We start from the raw sequence: 27,500 nt of genomic DNA on the forward strand, positions 1-27,500 counted from the left end.
GGCTAACCTGAGACGACAATGGCCGACGCCAGCTGTCAGAGCGATGCTGATGATGACATTATTTATTTAGGGACAGAAAGGTCTTCTGTCTCTAAGACGTTGCCGTCAGCACGTCTACTGATAAAACAGGAACCAGGAACTTTCGCCGAAAACGGTGCCACCAACATGTCTACTGCAGACATAGATGCAACTGCACGAGGAAGCAGAGACGCACAATCGCCTTCAACAGATACACGTACAGACGAACAAACAATAGATATGAGGGGCGAGTGTAATTATAGTGAAACAGTTGCGATGGAAGGTTACATCCAATGTGTAGCAACAAGCACGACTTCAGAAGAAGACCTGAGTCCATTCGTCATTGAGAACGTGGTGTCCTTGAAGACTGAATTCCAAGCGATCGAAGAGCACATCACAACCCAGGAGTCCATGAGTGGCGACAAGAAAGAATCGGAGCCGAGACATGTGGACCAGTCTTTAAGTTTCTCTCGGCGATCTGCAACCTCACAGTCCCGCACAGTACTAGTACCACTACCGGTACACGAATTCCAAGACTGTTTATCCGGAGCAGAGCAAGCCAAGTCATTGAGGCAGCTGTCCTCCGAGGGGTACTACCGCTGTAGTGGGTTTGATTGCAGGTGTATTTTTCGCACCCTGAATCCCAATGAATTGGAAAAGCACCTGACACAGTACCATCCATCTGACAACACGTACACCTGTGTCCATTGCGGGAGTGCAGAGATAGGACTAGGCAATTTTCTGCATCACCTTGAGCAACATCTCTCTCCCCAGTCCCACTCTCTTTACTGTTCTGACGTCAACTGCAACTTTTCAGCCTCGTCTCCAGAATCGGTGATCAACCACATGGGGACCTGCCATCCAGCTCACATAAATCACGTTTGCTGGCTTTGCAACGACAAGTTTAACAGCCTGCAGGAGTTTGCTTACCACGTCAAACGTAACCTTCTCATCATCGCATCATGCCCTCGCTGCTCAGCAAAAGACGTACACGAGAAAGAAATTTTGTCTCACGTGGAGTTCTCTCACCCTGACCATGGCCGCAGAGTTGACTTTCACAAAATCCTCCTCTGTCAGGACCGAAAGATGAACAGCTGGCATCAGCAGAATGCCTCAGCTTCCAACGGTGACAGCATTCAGCCTTCAGCCTTCATGCTAGAGCAGGCAGTTCCCGCGGAACACATCAGCTTGGAAAATGTTAGCCATAGCTTGAGACAAGTCAACATCCCCGTCGACACAACGGTAGGCCAAAGTGATTTACCCACTGCAACAGGAACGCAGCAGACACAAGCAGAGGAAGAAATCCATATATGCATGAAGACCGACGTTACTGTGAAATGTGAAGCCCAAGAAACTCGCTCACAAACAGTATACTGCGCAGACATGCCTAAAGTTGAGGAGGAGACTGCAGGCGTTCAGCAAGGGGGAGAAGCCTCCAGAGACAATGATTTACCCACTGCTATAGGAACACAACAGCCACCAGAAGAGGAAGAAATTCAGGCATACAGACAGTCAGGCATTTTCGTGAAATACGAAACCCAGGACACTATCCCACAAGCAGTTTACTCTGCAGACTGGCCTGAAGTTGAGGAGGAGACTGCAGGCGTTCACCAAGGGGAAGCAACTTCCAGTGACTGGCAAATCTCTCATGCTGTAAACAGCTCTCATCCCGGAGGTGCACAATCTGACAACCATCAGCATGAAAAGTTGGCCACACAGAGCTTTCCACATTTGTTTAGTTCGATTAGCAGTGTTCAGAACGGAACAATAAACAGCTGTAATCAAGTAGCAATTGCAGCGGATGTTCGCCAGAATTTCTTGGAATCCAACAGCATTGAGCAGGACTCGAGAACAATGACTGAAAAACCTCAGATTGTGCTTGATAATGCAATGTTACAACACAGTCCAAGTGATGCAGAGAGAATTTACTCATTTTTAGGTATCGATACTAATCAGGATCATCGAACGACAGCTGCAGACAGTAACATGGACATTCAGGGTAGCAATCTTGGCGGAGCTGCTTCTGGATATTTTCAACATCACACAACCTTAGGTCAACACGCGAAAGCCACAGCAAACAGCTTGGAACAAGATCGTGCCTGTACAAGTAACCAATCACGCGATAAAGGCTGTGTAAGCATTGGTGAATTCGTGAACTCCAGCATGGAGAGTTTCTCTCCTGAAAAAATGACTGGTAGTTTGAAAAATGACCAGGCTAGCCCAAGTAGAGTGAATCACTCTGACGAATCTGGAAAGGAGTATTTAGAAAAGAGGGACGAGATTTCTACTGCCGTTGATACGAATGCAGCTGATCACATGATTGCTGAAGAGAGTACCACAGCCTGGGCAGAAGACCGTGCCTGGTTAAGAGAGACATTCAATCAGCAGACGTCAAACAAAAACCGAGACGCGCTAGACATTTTATGCAGTCGCTGTGACACTGGCTCCCAGACCCTGGAAGACCACCTAAAGCATATATACGCCTCTCACCGTGACGATTTCAGGGGTTTTGCCTGCCACAAGTGTCCTTTTGTGTCCGCTGATCCAGAACATATTCACACGTGTCGGCGTCTGCGTTCACCGGCTGCAGCGACCAGCAACCCCTCCACAAGTCAAGCAGATATGCCAGGAAGTTCAAACTCTGACATGCCACACCATGGCCAGGTCACCAAAAACCAATCCAAATCCAGGAAGAGAAACAGATCTAAAGGAGCTTCGATGGCTAACTCTCAAGATAGAAACGGCGTACAATTACCCCAAAACGATCGAATCTCGGCGCCTGGCCCGTCTACCTCTTCGTCAAACATTCCACGCGTGGACAAGAAACCATCGCTCTATTGTAAACTGTGCCATCATAATCTGCGTTGCCAACAGAGGATGCGAGCACATATTTACCAGCAACACAAGGAAAAGATGAAATGCCCCATGTGTGATTACGTACCATCCAACGATACCAGCTTTAAAGTCCACTTCTCTGAAGTTCACAAGGACGTGAATGAAGCACTCTACAGGCAGCATTACTCTCTCCATTGGATAACCAGTGAGATTACAGACAGAACAATGCTTGATCCAAGCCCTCAGATTCGACATCAAAGGGCTAAAAAACCAAAAAGGCCAAAGAAACACTACAAAGGTGCAACATACAAAAATTGGTCATGATCAGAAATCATCAGGTCGATGACTGTCCACATCGCGTGTTTATAGTGCATCATTTTTAAAGTAGCCCGTACGTTATTTTGAATATTACGAAATTTTTGGGATACATCTATTTGAGCGGCTGTTACGCAACTCTTGTGAAAGTATATCCGAGAAGTTTTTATTAAATAGCGATAGAGAAGCATCCGTTGGTGTGCACGGCAAGATTAAATGTTGAGGTAAAGTTTAAGTTGAGGGGAAAAAAAGATGCATTTTCATGTGAATAAGTTAATTAATTGGCCACTTTAAAAATGATGCACTATGGACATCCCATACGAATTTCGACACATATACTGTTAGAGCTGTGCGAACGTTGTATAAGTAAAAAGTTAACAACGACTTACAGCGAACAAATACCGTTCAGTAGAAAAGGATTACCCCTGTGTGTGTATATATATGTGTGTGGATGTGTGAGTGTGTACATGCGTGCGTGTATGTGTATGTGAGATATTTTTTAGCACAATGTTTTTATTTTCTATGTAAATTTTAAATGTGTTTCATGTTCTATATAATTATATGAATGTTTAATGTGTGTTGTTTATATCAGTATGTTACAAGGACAATATGTACTGTAGATGTACCGGCACGGTTGGCCTAGTGGTAAGGCGTCCGCCCCGTGATCGGGAGGTCGTGGGTTCGAACCCCGGCCGGGTCATACCGAAGACTTTAAAATTGGCAATCTAGTGGCTGCTCCGCCTGGCGTCTGGCATTATGGGGTTAGTGCTAGGACTGGTTAATCCGGTGTCAGAATAATGTGACTGGGTGAGACATGAAGCCTGTGCTGCGACTTCTGTCTTGTGTATGGCGCACGTTAAATGTGAAAGCAGCACCGCCCTGATATGGCCCTTCGTGGTCGGCTGGGCGTTAAGCAAACAAACCAACAACAAAAAAATTAACACTGACTTGTGAATGCGCATCTATTGAATGAAAACATTTAATTTGACCAACACTGCCTTTATTAGTCTGTCAATGCGTAATGTTTACATTCTGCAGTTTGAAACTATGCAGAGAGACCGCCGTTTTAACGCCAGAATTTGCCCTTAAATAAGTCACTTTTCAGTGTCTCTCAGATATATCAGATGGACCTAAAAAGGGTACATTTGTGTTTTTATAAAGATGGCAAGATTGTAAAAGTAATCGGCTCTTCAAGTTGACAAGTACAAACATTTCAAATAAATATACCTTGAGTCACAATTTGACATTAACATCGTGGAAAAATCACTTTCAGTTTTGCTTGTTTCTTACTTGTGTTTTTTACTTGTGTTTCTTACTAGTATTTTGTGTGTGGTACTGTATTCAAGCCACGTAAAAACTACCGAACTGTTAAAATGGCATATTGGTTTTATAATGGATCAGTCGACTTATTCTCTAATATTGCATAGTTTCCGTGAACATCTTGAGATTATCAGCCCTGCTGCCTGACACTATGTTATTCTTCTGACTCAATGTAAACTAAACAATTTTTTATATGCGTTATATAACTGCCTGACCAAAAACACTGTACGAACTACTGTAATTGTATTGTTAATACAAATTAAATTCACATACATTCTTGTTCTTTGTGTCCACAGTGTGTTCTTCATTCTGTCTTGTAATGTTCGTCATGTCAAATTGCATGTACACTGCCTCAATGAATTTAAATTCCTCTTATACCAGTTAGCGTATGATGGGACAGGTAATGGTTATACGCTGAGGATATGGGGAGACATTTTAACTGGAACAAGCCCACTGCAGCAGCTGTCTTTCTTCGACCTGCAAGCATAAGGCGGGTCTCGTCAGAGTATCATAATGACAGACGAGAGGTAATGCATGCATATCTTCGTGTTTTCCAAGCCCTAAGACTTTTTATGTGAGAGTGGAGTCGTTATTGTGTGCATGTGTTCACAAGGGGTTGTTCGAACACAAAAGGAAGTCTGCACAAAGTTGACTCAGATAAATAAATCTCTCGAAAAATCAAAGTAAGGTTTAGCTTTGTTGTTGCACAATAACATATGAACCAAACAGCTGCCAGTGGAAACAATATTTGTGCTTCAGTGTCATAAATCGATGGGGCGTAGAGTTACATTTCAATAAATAAACAGCTTGACTGCAATTGCTCTTCAATAAATAACTGCTAGCGTTTTTTTTTGTTTTTTTTTACCTCAGTGAGAATATGTGCTTTTTGCTTTGAGTGTTGGGAACCTCTAAGTCAAGCGTCCGTGGGGAGCCCTGCTTTAACAATACGAGTCTGTTAACACTGTGATCCAGGCAAAACACACTGCATGAAGTTTAGCTTGGTCATGACTCCGAATAATGCGGCATTCTCAGAAACTGACTTTACAGCGAATGTGCCGACACTGATTTGAGGATGGCTAACGTTCCCTGCACTCGGGTATTCCTCAGAAAACATATATATATATGTTCTGAACTCAAATGAGTATACCTGTATTTCTGCACAACCCATAACGTGACTTACATGGTCTTTCTGCAAATCGGAGTGTCTCTCCAAAAAAACCCACGACAGCTTTCATCAATAAACTATATCTTATTTGCACTATGTGTCGTTTGCACCATTTGTGTTGTCGTTCGCACTATTGTTGTAGTGTAATCGACACAAAATGACACTTGAAAAACAATTTGTCCCTATCCATCCACTCTCTCTCTCTCTCTCTCTCACTCTCTCTCGTTCAATCTTTCTTTCATACACAGACACAAAAAACCGGAACACGAGCACACACATGCACGTTCGCACATGCACACACACACACACACACACACACACACACACACACGATGAAGCGCACTTTCTGTCTTTCTTCCGCTAACACACACACACACACACACACATACACACACGTGACACGCGCACGGTAAAACAGCGTTTTGCCTCAGTGCTATAAATACGCCAAGCCCAGGCCCACATAGCCAGCAAACGCAGACAAATAAGGCGTTGGCCTACCATTTCAAAAATTAATAGACGTGTGGTTTTCCATTAACAAACGAAACTAGCTTGACTGCAATGACGTCAGTCTGTTTTATGTGAGATTTCAGTCGTGCGTGTGTCTTCGGGACGGTTCAAAATTGTAACAGCATCAATCTATGCAAGTTCGCCAGGGAAACGGAAACCTTCTTGTGACGTGTGCAATCTTGTGAGTTGTTGTCTTATATAATTATGTGCACGATCATAATATCACACGCACTCTTTGTTTTCAAGCATTACTGCGTAGCGGGCATCTGTGTTATTTTTTTCCTTTCTTGCTGGTTTTGAAATGACGGTTTAAAATTAACAGTAGTCAGATACGGACCAGTGTCTGTTGTTTATTCTTGTAAATTGAAATGTTCCCAATAGGCCTACAAGCGGACGATATTCCTTTCAATACAGTTGCCGTTTCATCCCAAATGTACGTGCTGGCAACCATGCCACAGTGTAAATTATGCAAGAGAGGAATTGTACGGCCTTTGCCCACGACATTGACTGTTGCTTTGTGGTTCTCAAAGATAACAAATTAAAATCACTTTTGATCGTAAATACAGCAATCATTCCTACATTCTGTTTGTCTTTGTACAACCTGCAAATTGTCACGAGTGGTCCGATCCCCATGAAACCTAAGAGTGTATGCTAAGATGTTATTATTTTAACTGTATGTTCGTGAAATTAAAGATGTATGTCTTTACAATGCTTTTCATTTTTTCTCAAGATTTGTGTGTCACAAAAAGTAATATTTGGTTAATGGGTCAGAACTGAGTCGATCTGTGTCAAATGTCATGTTTTGGTTAAAAAATACAAATATTAGGCTCTTTTTGTTGGCCTTCGAAGTAATGTGGGTTTGCTTGCCTTATTATTTCCAAAGGAAAACAAGTCTTCTACAACCCGTACCAGGCCCACATGGTCAAAGTTATTTCGAACATTCGTATTGTGTGTGTGTTTGTGTGTTTTGTGCCATCTTCAGGTTGAAGAAACCACTCCGTACCGAGAAACGTTCTTTATATTCATTATCATTTGTGTCCGTCCACTGCAAATGAGACCGCTTTATCAACGTTGTAGCAAGTATTTTATTGATGAATTAATTAACGTTGGTATGACTAACCTTTGTTGTTCCTTTTTACATTTAGTCAAGTTTTGACAAAATGTTTTAACATAGACGAAAATCGAGACGAGGTTATTGTGTGTGTGTGTGTGTGTGTGTGTGTGTGTGTGTGTGTGTATGTGAGTGTGTGTGTGTATGTGTGTGTGTGTGTGTGTGTGTGTGTGTACAGGGTTCCACACGGACGCCCGTTCTGCAGGGTCCCGGGACCTCCACTTTTAATGTTAAGAGGGTCCATGGACTCACTACGCAGAGTTTTAGAGGGTCCCAAGAGTTCATGGTCCCCAAACTACCTGTGGTCATATAACACATTGTTATCGCTAAAAGTGTGATATGAAGTGTCTTTTTTCATCAAAGTATTCGAAGAGAACACTTTGATCTCATTTGTTTTACTGCGAGAAGAGATTTGGACCGATTTTTCACCAAACAATAGCAGAATGAAGGGAGATTATGTCTGGCACATTTGATAGAAATTGGTCTGTCCTCAGTAGTTGATAATATAACGATTTGATAATGACAACTTCTGTAGCACGAACCACAGTACACTATGCTCTACGCGCTTTACATAATATACTCCATAACTGTGTCACCGGCTGTCATGCCTTGCGGTCGCGGTGACACGTTCACACAACAGAGATCGCTCAGAAAGTGACTAGTCAGTATAGCGCATTAGCGTACAGCGCTTCACAGTTTAAACGCGCGTTTTTATATTATTTCTAATTTTCCGACCTTGCTTTTAATCCAAACATAACATATCAATACATGTTTTTGGAATCACGATACCAAAAAGAATCAGATGAAATTGTTTTTAAAATACTGAACCGATCTTAATGAAACTTTACATGAGAGTTCCTTGGTATGAAGATCGGTCCAGTAGTTTACTCTATATCGCTCTATACACACACACACACACACACACACACACACACACACACACACACACACACACACACACACACTGACACACACACACACACACACACTGACACACAAACACCACGACCCTCGTCTCGATTCCCCATCTATGTCAACACATGTATTCTAAAATTGACTAAATGTATAATATAACACAACACAGACTGACATAATAGACTGATTAATATTTTTTTTATTTTCCTTTACTGTAATGACCGAAAATGGGGGATGGGCGTTTACTACAGGTATTGTCCCGTGTGCGCGGAATTGGACCAAACACAGGGGTTGGGCGTTTACTCGATACTGGGCGTATACAAGGTAGTTTACGGTTTATTTTTTTATGAAATATATATAAATATATATGTACGACGTAAGTGCTATTGATTTTTCACAAGGTAGCTGCTAATCTTTGAGGCATTATTACTTTCAACAACGACAAGAACAAGCAGACAGAGCACACAGGTGTTTTTCACTCTTGAGAGAGCACGGCTACGGTTACCACAACCAGTCGCGCTGCACCGAGCTGGTGACAGAGACAGCAACAGCTTTGACCCAGTTTAAACACTGGCTGAGATAAAAATAAAAAAATAAATATGTACACTACACCTGCTGACACGTGTGGGGCGATCGAGGTCACTGGGCCCTGTAATGTTACGTTGATATTCCAGTGGGGCATATCCTGTGCACGGACTTTCAGCGCTCAGTCACTTGTAACGCTCATTTTGATAAGACACGCAAATTAAATATCAGAACTGGATGAGGGAGGGAACCGATCCAGAATACCTGCAGGAAAAAACTGTTGCTATCGATCCGTGCACGGGACATCATTCCGCCATTATTGTTTTGCAAACACCCTCATTTTGTCGTCTGCCAGTGGCTTCCATTTTGGTTGATTCTGACTCAAGTGTGTGACTGTTGATTGAAGTGAACAGGTAGGTTTAAACCATTCTTGTGGATGTTCTTTTGTTCCAGATTTGGTTTGAGTGATTCTGTGTAATTCTCAAATTCTGTCGTTATACAATCCTAGCGAACCTGGTAATGCTGCGTCGCCCAAAAGAAATAACGGTTTTGGGCGTGACGAAAAAAAGAACAGGACCGGAGTGCTATGTAAATTATGAGCAGTTCTTCCAAACCCATATAAAAAATGTGACACTACCAGCCTGTTCTTGCATATTGATCCAGAGTTGTTTGTTTTGCCATATGGACGTTGCAATGGGCGGTTCTGCTGAGGTTATGCCCCTTCTTTTCTTTTGGGTGGTAACAGGCGGAACCTCGCGGCAAGATCACACGAGAAAGGAAACAAGTCGCGTAATGCAAAAATACATCATTTAGTCAAGCTCAGTCGAACTCACAGAATGAAACTGAACGCATTGCATTTTTTCCGCAAGACCGTACACTCGTAGCATCGTCTGTCCACCGCTCGTGGCAAAGTCAGTGAAATTAACAATCCAAAAAAGCGCGGTAGCGGTTGCGCTGAGGGGGATAGCCCGCTTTTCTATATCTCTATTCTTTTTAACTCTCTGAACGTATTTTTAATCCAAACATATCATATCTATATGTTTATGGAATCAGGAACGAACAAGGAATAAGATGAAATTGTTTTTGAATCGATTTCGGACATTTAATTTTAATCATAGTTTTTATTTTTTTAATTTTCAGAGCTTATTTTTAATCCAAATATAACAAATTTATATGTTTTTTGAATCACAAAATGATGAAAAATACGATAAACGTAAGTTTGGATCGTTTTATAAAAAAATAATTTTAATTACAATTTTTAGATTTTTAATGACCAAAGTCATTAATTAATTTTTCAGCCACCAAGCTGAAATGCAATACCAAAGTCCGGCCTTTGTCGAAGATTGCTTGGCCAAAATTTCAATCAATTTTATTGAAAATTGAGGGTGTGACAGTGCCGCCTCAATTTTTACAAAATGCCGGATATGACGTCATCAAAGACATTTATCGAAAAAATCAAAAAAAAAATCTGGGGATATCATACCCAGGAACTCTCATGAACAATTTCATAAAGATCGGTCCAGTAGTTTACTCTGAATCGCTCTACACACAGACACACACACACACAGACACACACACAGACACACACACACACACACACACACACACACACACACACACACACACACACACACACACACACACACACACACATACACCACGACCCTCGTCTCGATTCCCCCCTCTATGTTAAAACATTTAGTCAAAACTTGACTAAATGTAAAAAACGTGCATTGGTCCCAAATAGCATGTCGCTTTGGTAACAGTTCGTGTGTAAGTCGTGCATTTTATACGGTAAAAAGACATTAGGGAGGTTTAGATATTACGTCACGTACCCCGACCTCACCTATCCCTTTCGAGATAAGTCACGCAGAGGAATGTTGTAAAAACTGCTCGTTAGATACCACGTCACGTATCAAAACTCCTTTCGAACCTCATGCATTTCGTGCTTTAAAAAATCGTGGACAGCGCGCTAAAGTCTGCAACAATACCCAGTGTTAAAACTGCTGCTGTTATCTTCCACTGACCCAGATCATACCGAGTGTTAACCAGCAGGTAAAGTCATTGATTTTTTTTTTAAGGAAACAGAAAAGAAAAGTAGGGCAATCGAACTTCGAGCGTTGGCTTGTGTTCGTTCTGGGTCACTGGCCACAACGCTTTCACCCCCGCTTATAAGGGTGTGTGTTAGTGTGTAAGTGGGCGTCGTTGTGTTTCTGACTGTCGTGTGCGTGTGCGAATGTGTGTATGTGTGTATATGTGTGGGTGTGTTTGTATATCTGTCTGCTTGTCTGTCTGTCTGTCTGTGTAAATGGGCGACGCCAAGTGTGTGCGAGTGTGTTAGTGTGCGTGTGTGTGTGTGTATGTGTGTGTGTGTGTGTGTGTGTGTGTGTGTGTGTCTGTCTGTCTGTGTGTGTGGGTATGCGTGTGTGCGTGCGTACGCGCATGCCTTTATGTGTATACCCAAACCTAGCCTTCAATTCAAATAAATTGGACGGAACATTACTTTGGGGTCGTTTACAAAGTATTTCTGAAACAAAACATTCTTGCTTGGCAGTTTTACTAACCAAACTAAACAACACCCCGCCCCCCCCCCCCCCCACCACACACACATGATACACGTGTGCATTGGGTTACTTAGCAGACTTTATCTGTTCCTGGGAAAAGGTTACTTTTATGCTGAATTTTCAGTATTTTTGAACATACGCTTCCTCGCGCAAGGTGCTTGCTTCGTGGGAGTATTTTGGTCGAGATGACATTTCTAAATTTAACTTGGGTCGTCCTTGCGTGCTTCATGGTTTGCTGTGATATCGCAGAGCCGTTGGAACAGGTCACCCGATTTATCTAGTTTTAGTCAAGCAACCACACAACTAAAACATGTGGTTTATGCGCCAGGATATAGAAAAATGCTGTAAGGGGAGGTCTCGTACTTTATTTGAATGGTTCATATTTAGATTTTAAAGTAATATGAGATACGTTGCCTTCACGTATAAAAACTGTTTTATTCGTGATCACGCCCGTATCAGAAGCACGCACAGCGATCGACAGTGGGAATACCCGCAGTGATAGGGGTGTAGTATGCACGTAACGTGGTATCTAACGCTCAGAAGTTGTCAAAAAAAAGGTCACAGTGTTCACGTATTATCGAGACACCGAAACATTTGCACTAAAACCGGCACGGTTGGCCTAGTGGTAAGGCGTCCGCCCCGTGATCGGGAGGTCGTGGGTTCGAACCCCGGCCGGATCATACCTAAGACTTTAAAATTGGCAATCTAGTGGCTGCTCCGCCTGGCGTCTGGCATTATGGGGTTAGTGCTAGGACTGGTTGGTCCGGTGTCAGAATAATGTGACTGGGTGAGACATGAAGCCTGTGCTGCGACTTCTGTCTTGTGTGTGGCGCACGTTAAATGTCAAAGCAGCACCGCCCTGATATGGCTCTTCGTGGTCGGCTGGGCGTTAAGCAAACAAACAAACAAACAAAAATTTGCACTAAAATCCATTCTAGGGGAGCTTTTCCATTATTTTTTCTACCGGAGGGATTGAATTCATTCCACTGAACAGATTTAACTACAAAATACATTTGAACGAGCGGTATTTTGCTTTCTGTGTCTGCTTTTCGAAGTGAATCGAGGCGAGCACACTCAATAGGCCCACAGAAGGATACGCGACGTAAGTCTCAGCGCCTTGTCGTTCGTGGGGTCATGCTCTAGACACATCGGCGACTACGATGTATACAAACCAGAATTATGAAATATGGACTGAAGCGTGAAGGAAAGATTCAAGAAAATATTGAGCATCCTTACACCCTTCTCGGATGGTTGGACTTGATAAAATCTTACATACGTTGCGCTGACGTATGGAAGGGTTTGCTACGTGAACACGTACCTAATCACCACACGCAGCGCGACCCGCATGTGAGATACGTGTCCTGGTAGGTGACGTAGCTGATAGGTGACGCAGTTTCTAAACCTCCTTAATAGTAACAGACGGAACCTCGCGGCAAGATCACAGGAGTTGTCTCGCGTTATCACCCCAGAAGCGCTCATTCCGGAGCAAACGATCTTGATTTCTTTGAAAGTTTGTATTCAAAGGCTTTTTTGCCGTTTCCTTTCATGGCACAGCTCTAAAAATAGTTGCGATCAAATCCACGTCATTTCAAAGAAAGAATAACCTCAACAAGCTTATCAACGCGACTTGCGTTTTGACTTCAATGCTTCAAAGTCTCCCTACCTTCAAAGCAGACGACACGCAGACATCTTTGCTTTCTTTCAAGGGAAGATTCTTTTTCAGACATTCTTTCAAGACTCAAACATCCTTCTGCCCGCTGCCTTTTCTTTTCAGATTCAGCTCCTTTACCGCAATATTTGGCGATGCTTTTCTCAACACGTCTGGTCTGTCACAACGCACGCAGAACACAGCGATGTAAAATCACAAGCCAATGAGAAATACATAAGATCGCCTTACAAGTGCAAAAAACTAATTCAAAAAGCAAGAAAGGGTTATGAGAGGAAGATAGCGGAGGAATGTAAAACAAATCCTAAATGTTTTTTGAAATATGTTCAAGAACAAACAAAGTCAAAGACAGGGATCAATACCATGCACGATGTAAATGGAGACCTGGCAGTTACAGACTCCCAAAAAGCTAAAAGGGCCCACACTGAATGCATTGTTCATACGTGTATCCAACACGGAAGATGTCTCAGATTCACCAAAATTGACCGAATGTTTAAAAGTCTCATGGATTGTCAGTTTGTGACAAAAGAGTCACACCATTAGCCATTGAAAAGAAATGAAAAGACCTGAACACTAATAAGTCCCAGGGACCGGATAGTATTCCTCCCCATGTCCTCAAAGAGTTAAGCAAGGAGATTTCTATTCCCTTAATAATGTGACCCTCCACCACGAAATGAGTCGCATGTCACCTCGCGCGGTTTTCTAAAACGGTTTTCACCACTGGATAGAGCATAAAAAACTCTTTATGAAAATGTAAAAATATGAAAATCATGCAAAGGTTTGTTTGTTCGTTCATGGGCTGAAACTCCCACGGCTTTTACGTGTATGACCGTTTTTACCCCGCCATTTAGGCAGCCATACGCCGCTTTCGGAGGAAGCATGCTGGGTATTTTCGTGTTTCTATAACCCACCGAACTCTGACATGGATTACAGGATCTTTTTCGTGCGCACTTGGTCTTGTGCTTGCGTGTACACACGGGGGTGTTCGGACACCGAGGAGAGTCTGCACACAAAGTTGACTCTGAGAAATAAATCTCTCGCCGAACGTGGGGACGAACTCACGCTGACAGCGGCCAACTGGATACAAATCCAGCGCGCTACCGACTGAGCTACATCCCCGCCCTCATGCAAAGGTGACATGCGACTCATTCCGTGGTGGAGGGTCACTTATGTACTCTATTTAATAGGTCCCTTGAAACTGGTACCATATGTGACTGGAAAACTGCTGAAGTCACAGCTATTTTTAAAAAGGGGTCAAAATCAGACCCAGGAAATTGTAGACCTGTGAGTTTGACGTGTGTAATCTGTAAAGTTGTGGAAGTAATTGTAAGAGATGTGTTAGTCTCACATTTAACGGATAATAAACTTTATGCAGAGTGTCAACATAGTTTTTGTAATAAACAAAGATATTGTGTCTCCCAACTACTGGAAGTCGCGGAAGACTTCACTCTACTTTTAGACGAGGGAAACTCCATAGACATTGTTTAGTTTGATTTCCGTAAAGCATGTGGCACTGTCCCACATGAACGACTTATGCAAAACGTACAGCATGTGATGTGTCTGGCAATGTTAATAAGTGGATCAGACATTTTCTTACAGGAAGAAGACAGAAGGTAAAGATAAATGATGAATTGTCTGCTAAATCAAGTGTGTTAAGTGGAATCCCCCAGGGGGGCATCCTTGGCCCAGTTTTGTTCACAGTTTTCTTTAATGACTTTCCCGAATGTATGGAAAGTACGTGTAAAATTGCTGCTGATGACACAAAATTATATCACAAGACATTCAGGAGGGATGTTAATCAAGATGACATTCATAAATTACAGGAATGGTCGGAAAACTGGAAACTTTACTTTACTGTGTCAAAGTGCAAGGTCGTGCACATTGGTAAGAAACATCTTAAATGGGACTATACCGTAAATAAAGAAGGAGACAGTCAATATATCCAAATTGTACCGAGGAAAAAGACTTGAGTGTAACATTCGATACACTGTTAACTTTTGACTCTCATAATGACACAATAATCAGTAAAGATAACCAGATGCTGGGGCTGATTAAAAGGACCTTTTGTTATTTGACACTTTGATATCTTTATTAAATTGTATAAAAGCTTGGTGAAACCTCATCTTGAGTACGGACATGTTATTGGGCACCCTTTTCTTAAAAAGGCAATTCATTGCCACGGAGAAAGTGCAGCAAGGAACAACACAGTTGCTAAGAAAATGCCAGAGCATGTCAAACAGTCAGAGACTGACTTACCTTAATTTATACTCACTAAAAGGCAGAAGAATTGAAAGTGACCTAATTGAAACTTGGGGGACGTTGACCCTGGAGTATTTTCTCGCTTCCAAAGTTGGAGTTAACAAAGAATTCACAAATAATTCACAAAGAAAAATATTTTTAGGGCACTGTAAAACTAACAAATCCTCTTAAAAATGTCTGTACCAAATTTCATCAAAATCGTCCAGTAGTTTTTTAGAAAAGCTTTTCACAGACAAACACACACACAGACACACATACATCGGGAGACAAACCTCGCTCCCCGCTCTTGTTAAGACATTCAGTCATTACTTGACATTACTAAAACACCGTTATATCTGCTTACAACATTATTGTATTTCAATTCATGACAGTTTTTAGCTGAAAACTAAATATCTTCAGAATATTCACAAATGAAGTAAACTGTGACATTTTATGAAGCAGTTTTTGGTCTAACCCAACCAGGGCCAGTATGCATGAGGAGGAAGTCAGCAACACTGGAAGTAGAGGCCTCTTTCGGAAGTGGGAACTCCCGAAGTTTAACTTTCCAACTGTTCACTATGCATGAACTTTCGTTCTTTCTTTATTTGGTGTTTAACGTCGTTTTTAACCATTCAAGGTTATATCGCGACGGGACTATGCATGAACGCCGGAGTGGTGACTTCGAGAGTATTCGGTCAAGGTCGCGAAAATTGGGAGAATCCTAACTAGTACGCATGCGTTTGTTAACCGTAAGCTTGCCACCAGAAGAAACAAATATCATTGCGAGTTCAAAACGTTGAGCGCGCTGTAGTACTAACAGCGTTATTGCTGTTGTTTTTTTGAATGGTTAAACGAAAGGGTCGGTTCAAACCTGTGATGATTGTCTTGGAATCGAATGACTGTCTATGACAAATGACTTTGTTGGCTTGAATGTTAGGAGAAGAGTAAATGATTGTTGAATTTTATTTTTTTTTGCTTGCTTCAACCCTTTTTATTTGTTGTTGTTGTTGCGGGGAGTATCCCTCTTCATTGACCTTTTTAAATCTTTTCTTTTTTTCTGCTTTATATATTAATTTTTCTACTTTAAATGTAACTATATCGTTAACAATACTATTTCTAAATGTATTTTAAACACGCCCAAAAAACTTCCTTTACGGTAATTTTTAATAATCATATTATATTTACAAATCACTTTATCCTCAACGCATTTCCAAGTGAACATAATTTTGGGGCACAAAAAAAAAATTCAAAAAAATCAGTATAATCAATTTCGTTCTTGAACTTGTGTTTAATAATTTTATATTTATTTATTTATTAAGGAGATTTCTATAGCGCATAACTAAAAGCACTATGCGCTTTTTAGGGTTAGGGTTAGGGTTAGGGTTAGGGCAGTCAATAAAACTCTTTGTTGGACAAACATAGATTGGTTATAGAGAAACTTTGGGTTACTGGTAAAGTTTAAAAGGAAGAACATTATGTAGTAGACCGTAAATAACTAAGTTTAGTGACTTGTTCCTTATTTATTGGGGAAATGTCTGTCAAGAAGTTTAGAAAAGACAATACTGTTCATCGGTGTTTTAATTTGTTTTCCCTCGTTAATTTTTGATTACGATGGTGATGCATGGGTATGTACAGTTAAAAGTCAAGATTCGATTTTTTTTGAAAGCATAGGACAGTTTCTTTACGCGTTTAAAAAAAAATAACACAGAGGCAAAAACCGGTTGTTGCAGTCTGATTGCAATTGAGGTCTATTAAAAAAAAGGTTAATAAAAAAAATAAAAAAAGCTCCCAGCGGCACTTGAACCCAGAGCGTCGGATTGAAATTCCGAATCCGTAACCACTGCACTATGCTACTCTTCTCGAAAAAGCACTATGCAAAGATGTTATCAGTTATTCAGTCGTGGTAGTTTGAAAGCTCATCATCTTCGCCGAATGACTCGAGCACGTTTTTTTCGGTCAGTAAATGATCGTGCTGTCGGTTTTGAGCCCCGCTGTTTCAAGCTTTTCACCTAAATTAAACAAGAATGTCACAGTTCGTGTCTATGGTGCAAGGTAGCCGACCGTCTCATTGTAGCCAAGTTACGACAGTTGCTCGATTGACGCATTTCACGTCTTCAATATTGTGTCTGAGCTCATTTCCCAATGAGCTGCCTTTAAAACCAGAATGTCATGCAATTCTAGCATGCATTGGAGGTTTCTTTTAGATGGGTAAGGACCTTTAAGATGCGATATCGTCGTATAAATGATGAAATTAACTTTGAAAGTGGGAACTTCGGAAGCAAAGTTGCCAGCTACTCGGTATGCACGAGCTAACTTGAACGCCGAAGTAGTGACTTCGAGAGTCCTGAGGTCAAGGTCGAGGAAATTGGGGGAATCCCAATTAGTGCGCATGCGTTTGTAAACGGTAGGCTTGGTGACCAGAAGAAAAAAATCTCATCGCGAGTTCGTAAATGGGCGAACGTTGATCGCGCTGTAGCTTTTACTATAGTTGTTGTTTTTGACTGGTTGAACGAAATGGTCTGTTCAAAGCTGTGATGATTGTCTTGAAATTGAATGACTGTCTGTAATAATGATTTTGTTGACCAGAATATTGGGGAGAATAACACTTTTTTTGTTTATGTGGTAGCGAAGTCGGTTATGTTAAACCTCTTTTTTTTTAATGATTGTGTATCAATGTTTGGTTAGAGCGAAAGTTTTGGGCTACTGGTCAATTTAAAAGGGCAGAACTCAAGTTTTTGGGGGAATCAAGATATAAGGTGTAGTGAAATGAAGATAAGTTCAGTAACTTTCATATTAATTGGGAAAATGTGTGTCCAAATTTTTACAAAAGATAAATTGTTGTACTTAGGTGTTAGTAAATTATGTTTGTCCTCGTTAATTGTGAACAGGATGTATGTTTATGTAAAGTTGAAAGTCAAGATTGGATTTTTTTTTATCCTACGCGCGTGTGTGCATGTGTGTTAGACATAGAACACTTTATTATCTCAATTTCAAGAAACTCGGGTGTAGTGAATCACAACAAACAACATAAAACGTAACAAAATAAATAAAATATCGAGGCGCAAATAATCAGCTCATAATAGTGTGTGTGTGTGTGGGGGGGGGAGGGGTGGGGGGTGGGGGTGCACACACACACACACACCGTTGAACGCACACACACACACACGCGCACACAAACAAACGCACAATTATACCCGCACACACGCACGCACAGGCACTCGCACAAATACATACAAACACTTTCATATATATATATGGATAGGTTACAACACGAGTGGTTTTTTATATGGCTTGTATTTCAGTCAAGACCCAGCGGATGAATATCATCGGGAGACACGAGCCTTTGGCGAGTGGCTCTCGATTGATATTCCCGCTGGGTCTTGACTGAAATACAAGCCATATAAAAAACCACGAGTGTTGTAATCTGTATATCCCATTCTACCATCAAACACAAAGTGTAGACTACTAGCGGCACTGTTGCGATCTGTGGACTGTAAAACTGTGGTGCCAGCGAGACTTAGCCCTTTTGCAACCTTAAAACTAAGTGACCGTCGCTGAAAAAATAAAACGAATGAGTGCATCGATAAGTACGCGGTAACACTACTTTCAGACCATTTAAAAGCTTTAAGTAAAGGTTCATAAGATGCAAGAAAGTAATGAAGTCGTATAGAAATTAATTTAGTTGAAGCGCACAATTCTTTTTTTTTTTTTGCGTTTCAGGTCGGCAGAACGGGCAAAACGGGTTTGGGACCCATTTGGCTTACTCGATTCAGAATCGATTCCACGTTGTTTTTCTCGAACGTGTGTAATTAGGCTTATTGTCAGAGAAGCAAATTTTAGGGAACAAATATGTAGGTTTAGATTTAACCATTTGCTCCCTATTTGAAATGTATCTACGTGATAAACTGTTTTGCGAGTGTGTTTGCATGGATGAACTTAAACTGGTATGGGTATGAGGAAAACGCGACCGACACGTCTGTCACCGCCGATTGATTGCATTTTGAAGGAATATGACTGGATTACGGAAAAATACACACATGTTAAGTTCTCGGATACCTTCATCGCCAATGTGGACTTACTGCAGAGCCAGGCAAAAGAGTAGACTTGCTCGCAAAACACGTGAAACAGCTGATGATAGCGAAGCCCAACCGTGCCAGGTAAGGACGGTCTGACAGATTCTCATAAGTCGTCTGCTAACGAAGCAAGGGGAGGGTACTCGTGTTTTTGTTTTGGTTCGCTAGCATCTGGTTATCTTGTAAGTTGAATGTTCGTTTTTTTCGACCTGCATTGCTTTCATAATGAAAGAAACGTTTGCTTATTGCATCTCATACATCAGATCAGTTCTGAGATTCATTTTTGCGTGCAACTGATATGGTTTTCTGAGCCGTGCAATACGATTTTGGAACTTCATACAAATGTGTCACATTGTTCGGCGCGAGGTCAAAGGTCGGGAGCAAAGTAGTTCTTCGCCCAAATCGGAATCTGCACTATCATATATTTTTTTGAGTCCATGATGTATTTATTGAGCTATAAAAATACAACATATATACCCATACTGAAGTAACAGAGACAAAGAAGGGAGGTCATGGGATATATATATATATATATATATATATATATATATACGACTTGTGTCTGTGTGTGTGTGTGTGTCCGCGATGCACGGCCAAAGTTCTCGATGGATCTCTTTCAAATTTGGTGGCCATATTTCAGGTAAACCCCGGACACAACCTGCTCGATGAGATATTTCAACACGTACTCTCAGCGAGCAGCGCTGAACCGATTTTGGTTTTTCTCTGGATCCATTCCCTGTAACTCTTCCTTATCTTCTCCAGTGTTTTCAGCGTTTATCTCCCTTCCTTCGTGTGGCGTCAATCCATATTCCCGTTTCTATTTTTAGAAGGTCACTGTCGACAACGCTCAATCAGTCCATATTCCCGTATACTAGCGATCGATCCAGCGATGCACATTTGGATATCTAGTGTAAAACATGAACTTTGCTCCATCTTAGCTTCTGTTCTAGGCTAAGTTTCGAAGGTGCATGTTATAGGTAGCGTATAGGTCTATCATGTAAGCATACCTGATACAGTACATGTAGTTACATGAAATGCAAAACAATCATTTTAAAATTTAAAAAAAAACTGCGTGAAACCCACACCCCACCCACCCCCATAGACTCCGATCAGTTGGCTAATGTAAAACCAACAATGGAGCTGGCAGCGCGTTCTTAGACTTACAATCAGAAGACATGGCATGAAGTGGTCGGACTGAGATAGATTTTAGTTCAGTGACACCGCAATCATCAACCTCCCCCCTCTCTCCCGCCCCCACCACTATCAGATTGCAAGCAACAATTTGTGGCTAATGGCCCTGTCACACGACCGTTTTAACGCCTGCGTATGCCGACGTATGGGACATTTGAATATAAGTACAAAACTTTGCTGCGTGCTCAGCGTACTACGACGTATGCCAGCGTGCTTCAGCGTCCTCTTAACGTATACAAAACGTACCCATAACGTATTCGACGTACGCCAGCGTACTTATTCAAATACTTATTCAAATGTCCCATACGTCGGCATACGCAGGCGTTAAAACGGTCGTGTGACAGGGCCATTAACTTCTCAATCCTGTGTGATTGGCCGACTTCGCCTCCAAAGCTAAAGGTGATTGTTGTGTTTCTTGCACTCGGTTACACTAATGGCCCTGTCACACGACCGTTTTAACGCCTGCGTATGCCGACGTATGGGACATTTGAATAAGTACAAAACTTTGCTGCGTGCTCAGCGTACTACGACGTATGCCAGCGTGCTTCAGCGTCCTCTTAACGTATACAAAACGTACCCATAACGTATTCGACGTACGCCAGCGTACTTATTCAAATACTTATTCAAATGTCCCATACGTCGGCATACGCAGGCGTTAGAACGGTCGTGTGACAGGGCCATTACCTCTAACTTCGCTGAGCGAACACGCTTCTTGGAAACATCAGTTTCACTCTGGAAAAACAACTGCTTGTACTTCTCTTTGTTCTTGAGAACGGATTCCACTGTCGTCCGGGCGATGCCAAAAGATTCACATATAGATGTCGGGGACAAGGCAGGATTATCCTCAACCTTTTTGATGATGTCAATTTTTTCTTTCAATGAAAGAGACTTTCTCTTCGCAGCATCCTTAGCAGCAGTCGCCATTTTTCATACCGTCATGTCACATCCGTGAAATGTACTTGCGATAGGGCAGAGACTGTTATCCAGGCATCTTAGCCACTTTAGTGAAGGGAACGTTGAAGTGACAATGACTAGGTTTAAAATGTCCCTTATCAGAAAGTTCAACCTCAGTCCTTTGATGTTTATTGAACACATTTTCATATAAAGTTGGCGCTTCATACGGAAAAAATGGCTTTGAAATTGACCCTAATCCTTCTTTGGGCTCTGTAAATGTCGTTTGGGGCTATGGTTGTAAAATGATATCTACTGGTCACCCCAATGTATAAACTGAAAACTCTTTCTGCACCAGAACACGCAGAAAGGATTGTATCTGCCTGATGTCTGATGCTTTTCAAAATCCCCAACCACTAACACCTTCAAAACGGACTTTACCTGACACTGTTGTTTTTCCCTATATAATCCTTACTATTTTTCCGAGACGTCGTCGTGTTGTGTATTTAGCTTGCCACAACCTCATACATGGTCCTAAAAGTTAAAGTTGAAGAAAATACTAAAGATAAATGAACAAGCTGACGCAGTGTCATTCGCACCGTGAATGCCCCCATGGGAACATACTAAAGTCTGGTTCCAAATAGGCTCAATTTCCTTCTATTTCTTTGTATTTCTCCCTCGTAGGGGTGGGGGTGTTCAAACCAAAGGCATCTTTAAACCAAAACTCATATCACACATCTTACAATACTAAGACACTCAGCAGTGAAAGGGTGTCTGCTGGTAAAAAATTCCAAACAATCCTAAAAGTACTTCACTACTAAACGTGCTTTTAAAAAGAGCCGTTATTTTTCCCTCTATAATCAGTATTGTGTTTTCTGCGAACATGTAGTCTATTTAGATGGTTGTCATGTGCACATGAGTTGCTAAAGCGTTTTCAGTTGGGCATATGTCGAAAAGCAAAGAATTAGCCCTTTGAAAACCATCAGAACTGTCACACAAAAATAACATTTACCTATCTCACCAACTGACCAAACATAGGGCTTTTCCTTATGTATTATGTATTGTCGTGTTTTTTGTAGCATACTTGTGAAAACAGCCACCACTGTTGTAAATGATACTTTAAAGAGCATTATTTCATTTTTACAGTTGAAGGACAACCTGGACTGCCGTATATTACAGCTGTTTTACAATCAGCCAACATTTTCTTAACAAAAGTATGTTTAAGAACAACTCCCATAGTGAAATTGAAGGAAAACAAAGTGAAAACCCCCCTGCCATAGAGGAGCTAAAGAATCAACAATAAACGACTGCATGGATAGCTTGATGCACGAATGCATTGCGGACATGTTTGTCTCCAACCAAGAGAAAGTTCCAAAAAATCCCTTTTGTGCTTCTTATTATACAGTGACGTCAAAGACAGCCTTTTCTGCTGTTCATACATTCAGGGGTTATGGTTACACTAAACGACGTAGTTGTAGCCATACTGCCATCCAGATTTATTTTTTCCTTGCGAGCAGTCACAGGGTGTTTGTGCTGTCTGCCAACCGTCAGACGACCCCGCCCAAGTCTGTTAAGGGACCGTTTGACCGTTATAGAACGCGTCTTTTTGATTTTTTAGCACATTTGGAAACGGTTGATTTTTATCCCTACCATTGTTTCCAAACATTATATAGGAATGTTTTGTGAACAACGGATAATAGCCGCTACTCGCATGTGTAGCAAAAGTGAGCGTGCATACTCACCCTGGTCGTACAGCCGTTGTCCGTTGCCCGTCTTCATCTGTCTGTACAAATCATTACCTTTGGATTTTTCTCGAACGCTATGAAGTGAAGAAACACCAAATGTTGCAAAATGTTGTATGACCCCAAGAGCTCAAAAAAGATACTTGAGAACCTTGACCTTACCTTAAGGTCAAGGTCACAGGGAGAATGAATGTGGTCTAAAAACTGCAAAATTTCACATTGTGCCAGTTTTCTGGAAAACAAATTAAAAACAGCGGGCTTAGTTTTGTATGGTATACAAGAAAAAGAAAGCCTTATCTTGTCTACCAAACGTGTGGGAGAACGATTCGCTGACCCTTGCGTGGCCCAGAGAAATCATTTTCCTCAGGTAAGTTATCATTTCACAATATCAGACTGATGAATGCCACAATTAACCAAATCAACAGCTGGTATTGGGGTCAACACAAATGTGACAGCTTGACAGCAGCAGACCTTTTGCAGGTTTCAAGTACGGGTAGACGTGCCCCGAGAGTCAAAGAGTGCAGGCCTACCTGTTTACAGCACACACAGCGTGCACTGCCCAGCTAGCAAGCTTTCGTCGGCCGACTGACGATTTCAGTCGGGTGACGTCGTCATATGTCGTGTGTCGTCGTCCGTTGTCGGGCCGATACCGTTTTGACTGTGTGTAAAACTCGGCAAATGTACGTAATAAACCCCGACATCGGCCCGACGCAATGTTGCTGTCGATAAAAATATGCAGAGTTACGGGAGATAACAAATTGATGATCATTATTTTAACATTTGTTACGTCCCCTGTTCAAGCGTCGGTCCAGCAACGGCGTGACATTATGAGACTGACCATGCAAATGCGAAACTAAATTATTCATATTTGTTGACTTTTTCACATAGGAGTAGGATAATTAATTGTAAGTTTTATTTGCATATTTGCAATCAAATACAGCATGAGCTCAAATCATGAGTTTTACATTTTAAAAATACGCCATCATTTACTTGAAATATTCAAATAGCTTTCCTTACGGTAAACAAGATTGAGTGTGAAAATGGCTGCTGCTTTCCCGCGTGAGCGAATTTTATTTGTTTTCTTAGTTCAAGTTAATATCGAAAGAAGAGACATTCTTGGGAATGTTGGACAGCACATTGATGATATGTTATCCGAGACGAATGTCGCCTCGGGATCTCAATCTGAGTGCTGGTCCCAGTGCCACGTGGTGGCGGTGAGAATAGTTGTGTAGCCAGTGAGTCAGGCTCTTGGCAATGACAATCAGATTCAGACGTCAACTCGAGGACAACCGACGGATGGAGCGAGTAAGTGATTTCGGTTTTTTTGGCTCTCAATGTTAGTTTTGCTGTTACAGTGGGGGGGGGGGGGGGGGGGAGTACATACTGCTGTATCTTATTCTGTATATGTAGATGTAGGTGTGTTTTGTCCTGTTACAGTGGGGGAGGGGGGTGTTGTACATACTGCTGTAAATATAGATGTAGGTGTGTTTTGTCTTGTTACAGTGGGGGGGGGGGGGGTGTGTGTACATACTGCTGTAGATGTAGGTGTGTATTGTCCTGTTACAGGGGGGGGGGGGGGTAACATACTTCTGTAGCTGTAGGGGGAGGGGGGGTACATACTGCTGTAGCTGTTAGTGATTTTTGCACTGTTACACTGGGGGGGGGGGGGGGGGGTGGGGGGGGGGGGGGGTGGAGTACATACTGCTGAATCTGTAGCTGTAAGTGTGGTTTGCACTGTTACACTTGGGGGGGGGGGGGTATACATACTAACTGCTGAATCTGTAGCTGTATGTGTGTTCTGCACAGTGACACTGGGGGGGGGGGGGGGGGGGAGGGGGTTGTACATACTGCTGAATCTGTAGCTGTAGGTGTGTTTTGTACTGTTACACTTGGGGGAGGGGGGGGGGTGTGCATACTGATGTATATGCTTGGCGCTGGTGGACAATATTCACTTTTTTGGCCAAAAACGTACATTATTGGCCAAAAAGTGTGTTTTTGGCCAAAAACATGTTTTGGCCAAAACTTTTAAGTGCAAAGTTTTGGCCAAAATAATATTTGGCCAAATCTAAAACATTTGGCCAAATCTTCACTTTTTGGGCCAAATGTTTTAGATTTGGCCAAATATTTTTTTGGCGGCCAAAAAAATAGTTTTGGCCAAAACTTTATTTTTTGGCCAAATCTTTGAGTACCCCTTGGCGCTGATGGACAATATTCATTTTTTTGGCCAAAAAAGCAAAGTTTTGGCCAAAAAATTATAGTTTTGGCCAAAAAAGTAAAAATTGTCTACCAGCGCCAAGCTGCTTGGCGCTGGTGGACAATATTCACTTTTTTTGCCCAAAACACACTTTTTTGGCCAAAACTGGCGGTTTTGGCCAAAAAAGCAAAGTTTTGGCCAAAAAAGTATAGTTTTGGCCAAAAACGCCAGTTTTGGCCAAAACCGCCAGTTTTGGCCAAAACCACCAATTTTGGCCAAAAAAGTGTGTTTTTGGCCAAAAAAGTAAAAATTGTCCACCAGCGCCAAGCTGCTTGGCGCTGGTGGACAATATTCACTTATTTTGCCAAAAACACACTTTTTTTTGCCAAAAACGTACATTTTTGGCCAAAAAAGCAAAGTTTTGGCCAAAAAAGTATAGTTTTGGCCCAAAACGCCAGTTTTGGCCAAAAACGCCAGTTTTGGCCAAAACCGCCAGTTTTGGCCAAAAAAGTGCGTTTTTGGCCAAAAAAGTGAATAGTGTTCACCAGCGCCAAGCTGCTTGGCGCTGGTGGACAATATTCACTTATTTTGCCAAAAACACACTTTTTTGGCTAAAACTGGCGGTATTGGCCAAAAAAGCAAAGTTTTGGCCAAAAAAGCAAAGTTTTGTCCAAAAAGAGATTTGGCCAAAAAAGTGAATATTGTCCACCAGCGCCAGCAAATACAAAAGATTTGGCCAAAAAAAGATTTGGCCAAACAAAAAAGATTTGGCCAAAAAAGTGAAGATTTGGCCAAATCTTTTTTGTTTGGCCAAATTTTTTTGGCCAAATCTTTTTGTGGCAGAAGTTTGGCCAAATCTCCCGTTTTAGCTAACATAAACAGTTTTGGCCAAAACTTTTACATAGAAAGTTTTGGCCAAAAAAAGTTATAGCCAAATCTATTTTGTTTGGCCAAATGTGTGGGTTTTTTGGCCAAATCTTTGTCTTTTTTGGCCAAAACTGGCGGTTTGGGCCAAAAAAGTGAATATTGTCCACCAGCGCCAAGCATAGATGTAACTGTAGCTGTAGCTGTAGGTGTGTTATGTACTGTTACAGTAGGGGGGGGGGGGGGGGTTGAACATACTGCTGTTTTTGTAGCTGTAGGTGTGTTTTGCACACAGGGGGGGGGGGGGGGGGGGATTGGGGTTGTATATACTGCTGTATCTGTAGCTCTAGGTGTGTTTTGCACTCTACACGAGGGAAGGGGGTGGAGTGTTGTATGTTTTGTACTGTTACAGTGGTGGCAGCGGAAAGAGGGGGGTGTACATAATTCTGAATCTGTAGCTGTAAATGAGTTTTGTACTGTTACAGTGGGGGCGGGGGGGGGGGGGGTTGGGGGTTGTACATATTAATGCTGTAGCTGTAGGTGTGTTTTGCACTGTTACACTGGGGGAGGGGGGGGTTGTACACACTGCTGTATCTGTAGCAGTAGGTGCGATTTGTGCTGTTACAGTTGGGGCGGGGGGGGGTACATACTGCTGTAGCTGTAGGTGTTTTTTGCACTGTTACACTTGGGTTGGGGGAGGGGGGGGGGTTGTACATACTGCTGAATCTGTAGCTGTAAGTGTGTTTTGCACTGTTACATTGGGGGGGGGGGGGGTATACATACTGCTGTAGCTGTAGGTGTGTTTTGTACTGTTACTAAGGGGGAGGGGGGTGTACATACGGCTGTAGCTGTAAGTAATTTTTGCACTATTACACTTGGGGGGGGGGGGGGGTGTACATACTGCTGAATCTGTTGCTGTAGGTGTGTTTTATACTGTAATACTGAGGGGGGGGGGTTGTACATACGGCTGTATCTGTAGCTGTAGGTGTGTTTTGTACTGTTACAGTGAGGGCGGGGGGGGGGCGGGGGGGGGGGGGGTCTACATACTGCTGTATCTGTAGCTGGTGTTGTGTTTTGCACTGTTACACTGGGGGGGGGGGGGGGGGGAGGGGGTTGTACATACTGCTGTATCTGTATCTGTAGGTTTGTTTTCCACTGTAACACTGGGGGGAGGGGGGTTGTACTGCTGTAGCTGTAGCTTTAAGTGAATTTTGCACTGTTACACTTGGGGGCGGGGGGGGGGGGGGGTACATACTGCTGTAGCTGCACCCAGCCAGCAAGACATTAGCGGCCGATAATCGGCCGAACACCCTTGAAAAAGTCGGGCCGGTGATGTCAAAAGATACGACGCGGGTGTTGGCCCGAC

At 42.2% G+C, this 27,500-nt stretch overlaps 2 protein-coding genes across 3 annotated transcripts in view; both read left to right on the forward strand.

The window, feature by feature from the left end:
* Window positions 1-4,770, forward strand: part of LOC138973018 (uncharacterized) — an 8,989-nt gene extending 4,219 nt beyond the window's left edge. The window contains exon 2 of the mRNA XM_070345666.1: window positions 1-4,770. This exon is cut by the window's left edge and continues 4 nt beyond it. Coding sequence (XP_070201767.1) covers window positions 19-3,177 — 3,159 coding nt within the window. The 5' untranslated portion in view covers window positions 1-18 and the 3' untranslated portion in view covers window positions 3,178-4,770.
* Window positions 4,771-6,207: 1,437 nt separating this feature from the next.
* Window positions 6,208-27,500, forward strand: part of LOC138973019 (uncharacterized) — a 29,425-nt gene continuing 8,132 nt past the window's right edge. For both annotated transcript variants that reach the window (XM_070345667.1, XM_070345668.1), the window contains exon 1: window positions 6,208-6,341. The gene's annotated coding sequence lies outside the window, so the exon portion shown is untranslated. The remainder of the gene's footprint in view (window positions 6,342-27,500) is intronic.

The sequence above is a fragment of the Littorina saxatilis genome, linkage group LG8 (assembly GCF_037325665.1).
Source record: "Littorina saxatilis isolate snail1 linkage group LG8, US_GU_Lsax_2.0, whole genome shotgun sequence".
Lineage (NCBI taxonomy): Eukaryota > Metazoa > Mollusca > Gastropoda > Littorinimorpha > Littorinidae > Littorina > Littorina saxatilis.